Source organism: Brassica oleracea, chromosome C9 (assembly GCF_000695525.1).
Source record: "Brassica oleracea var. oleracea cultivar TO1000 chromosome C9, BOL, whole genome shotgun sequence".
Classification (NCBI taxonomy): Eukaryota; Viridiplantae; Streptophyta; class Magnoliopsida; order Brassicales; family Brassicaceae; genus Brassica; species Brassica oleracea.
In genome coordinates, this window is record NC_027756.1 from 36,593,073 (window position 1) to 36,596,037 (window position 2,965).

A 2,965-nucleotide genomic window follows, 5' to 3' on the forward strand; every position below is an offset into this window, starting at 1 on the left:
GAAATATTACAACTACAGTACAAAACATAGTCAAAAAACACCATCATCAGCTCGTTATAAAAGAGGCGATAAGTAACTGAGCAACTAAACCTGTATAACCTTTTAGTCCAAGAAAACGCAAATTGATTAATTGTAAGAAGAAAAATAAATGTAATATATTTTATCAGTTTAACTGATCAAGGCATTCATTCAACCTCTTGGAAGAGTTCTTACACAAGTTAAAAAAAGTAAAGAAACAAAGAGACCGCGATCAAGAAAGTCTTTGAGGGTCTCTGAGACAATAAACAACACAACAACTTCATTCACCATACACATCCCTTTATAAACCTCATTTTACATATTTTACACTAGCAAGCTCTGATCTTGACGAACATTATCCCCCACACACGGACACAAGAAGCGTAAGAATCTAAAGCTAACATTTCAAGAATCTTCTGTGTCGCTTCGAGTATCGATGTAAACCTCTGTTGATAAATCCATTTCATCCACGATCCTTCCCCTATAAAAAAAAAAAAGAAAATTGATTGCAATAAAAGCAGAGTTTATGGCTGAAACCGTGTGGACTTTCAGAAGAGAAGATGTTACCTTTCAAGAACAAATTTGCCTTCTTTGTACTTCTGAGCTTTCTCATGCGCTGATTCCTACAAAAGAAAAACGAGAAAGCCACAATGAAAAATGAGTAACTCCCAAGAAACGTGGTAGTGAGACTAACAAGAAAGAGTAGAGTTAGGTGAGAGATTTACATATTTCCAACCAACATTCTGTCCGCAACAGCAGCAGAAAATATCAGCAACAGTGTGCATACCAGAAAGCATCATTCTTTCCTCTAAAGGACCCATACTTATGTTCACTCTACACATATCCAAACTCATTGCATAAAGATTGCATTACAGAGCAGAGAAAAAAGAATGCTAAAGCCTAATATTGTTAAATAGCCAAGTGAAACTTTACACAACTTGACATTGAAGAAACAGAACACCTGAGTAAATAATAATATCAAAAAAGCTTATACTTACGAACGATTGAAGAGGTAAGCCTTTCCTCTGCGGCAATGGAAAGACTGCCACAAAAAAAATTAGTCAAATACTCAATGGTTAGATTAAAAAAAAAAAAAAAAAAAGATGAGTCAGTGACTCAAAATAAGGTTTACACTCCAAATGGATATATTCATAAGCACAACATGCACCTTAAACAAACATTATACCATAAGTTATAACTGCTTCAGTTTCTCATATTTCAATGATAAACCTTCTTTCTTTCTTTCTTTCTTTCTTTCTTTTCTGGTCAAATGATAAACCTTCTAATGACACAAGTGTTTGAGTATAAGTTACTGTAATAACAAATTCAGTAAAGTAAAAAAAAAAGTAAAGTATATGTTTTATCTTAAAATATAAGTTTAATTCTCCAATCTTTATACTTTAATCCCAGAAGAAAAATATTAAACTTAGAATTTATAACAGTAACTTAAATAAAGCTTTTTTTTCATTTTTTTTTTTTTTTTGCAATTCATATTTTTGGAGAGGAATGAAGACTAACTTTTTTTTTTTGACTAAATATGAAGACTAACTTGCTAAACCAAGAAACCTATATAGAGTGCTTCCACAAAGAATTCAACAAGATAACGAACTTTCCAAGTAGAGCTATGCTACAAATAGGAATCGAACTAACAAGCTCAAGAAATGGTTTATAATTTCAAGAAAGATGGGAACTAGTGAATTATCTACTATTTAAGTGTTGGAGGAGGAGAGATCAAAGTAGTACCTTGGAGATAAGATCATCGGGAAGAGCGAGATGGGTTCGGCAAAACCTGCATCTGTAAGATCTTCCCTCAAGCTCCACCGTGAATATCCTTCCCATTCTTGCTCTTCCTTTTCTCTCTCTCTCTAGTCTCTTTTTTGTTTCTTATCAGTCAGTCACTTACGAACTAAGAGGCCTTATAAGTGATATATTGGGCCTTATTCGGCTCTTTTTAAAGTTTTCCTCGTCAAGAAAAGTCTTTGGATGCTTTTGTTGACTTTTCTTATTGATTATATTACGTTAAAAACTATATAAATTAATAATTCTACGACTATAATATTCTTTAATTTATAGAGTTATTAATTTATAAAAATATAATATTTTTTAGATTTTTTTCTATTTTTATTTATAAAAGAAAAAAATATTTGATTTTACTGTATATACATTAATTAAATTTAAAATTTTTGACTTTCATATTGTTTTATTATATTATTTGATGTATGTTTTTATTTTTCATAAAATTTATATGTGGTTTTTGATATAATTTTATTAAATATTATCAAAATATATTGAAATATTAAGAAAAATAAAAATATTTTTTATTGTGAATATAAAACCAACAATATAATGTTTAATTTGTAATTACATAAAATGTATATATTGATAGAATATTAATTTATGATTTTAATGAAACCATATATTTGTTGACAAAAAAAAATGAAACTATATATTTACATAGAACTTTTTAAAGAATTATTATCTTATTATTTTATCGATTTGTATCATATTTTGAACCGATCCAACTCGAACCGAGAAAATTTATTAATTTATAGTGTTTATTAATTTATAGAGTTTCTACTGTACAAGATTACTTTTTACTTCTTAAAAATTAATAAACATAAAACTAATGAACATATATATTATATAAATAAATAAAATAGTGTAAAATTATTATTTATGCGCACGGCGCATAACACCATTTATTTATATATATGTGAAGTCCCACCGGAACGCCATGGACAATTTCGATAATTTTGCATACGAGAAAATCTGTAATATATTTTAAAAGGTTTTTACTTTTTTTCGTCTCAAAGAGACTCAATAAGAACATTGTAAAATATATCAACAATTTTGAAATCTAAAATTTTTATTTGCCATGACTATATGTAGTGAAGAAACATCGAAACTTTGCATGTGAGTAAATCTAACAAAAAACTACATCGTTCGT

The 2,965-nt window shown here is 28.6% G+C and overlaps 1 protein-coding gene across 1 annotated transcript; it reads right to left on the bottom strand.

The window, feature by feature from the left end:
* Positions 1 to 250: 250 nt before the first annotated feature.
* On the bottom strand, positions 251 to 1,923 carry LOC106316030 (protein yippee-like At5g53940). The gene is made up of 5 exons (XM_013753892.1): positions 1,762 to 1,923; positions 1,017 to 1,060; positions 744 to 852; positions 586 to 641; positions 251 to 499 (listed from the first exon to the last, which is right to left on the bottom strand). Exons 1-5 carry the CDS (start codon positions 1,855 to 1,857, stop codon positions 424 to 426), a joined length of 381 nt encoding a protein of 126 aa, XP_013609346.1. The 5' UTR covers positions 1,858 to 1,923; the 3' UTR covers positions 251 to 423.
* Positions 1,924 to 2,965: the final 1,042 nt, after the last annotated feature.

Coding starts and splice junctions, on each gene's coding strand:
- LOC106316030 (XM_013753892.1), bottom strand. CDS start 1,857: ATGGGAAGGATATTCACGGTGGAGCTTGAGGGAAGATCTTACAGATGC. Junction 853..1,016: donor GCTTACCTCTTCAATCGTTC/GTAAGTATAAGC, acceptor GGATATGTGTAG/AGTGAACATAAGTATGGGTC. Junction 500..585: donor GGCAAATTTGTTCTTGAAAG/GTAACATCTTCT, acceptor TTTTTTTTATAG/GGGAAGGATCGTGGATGAAA.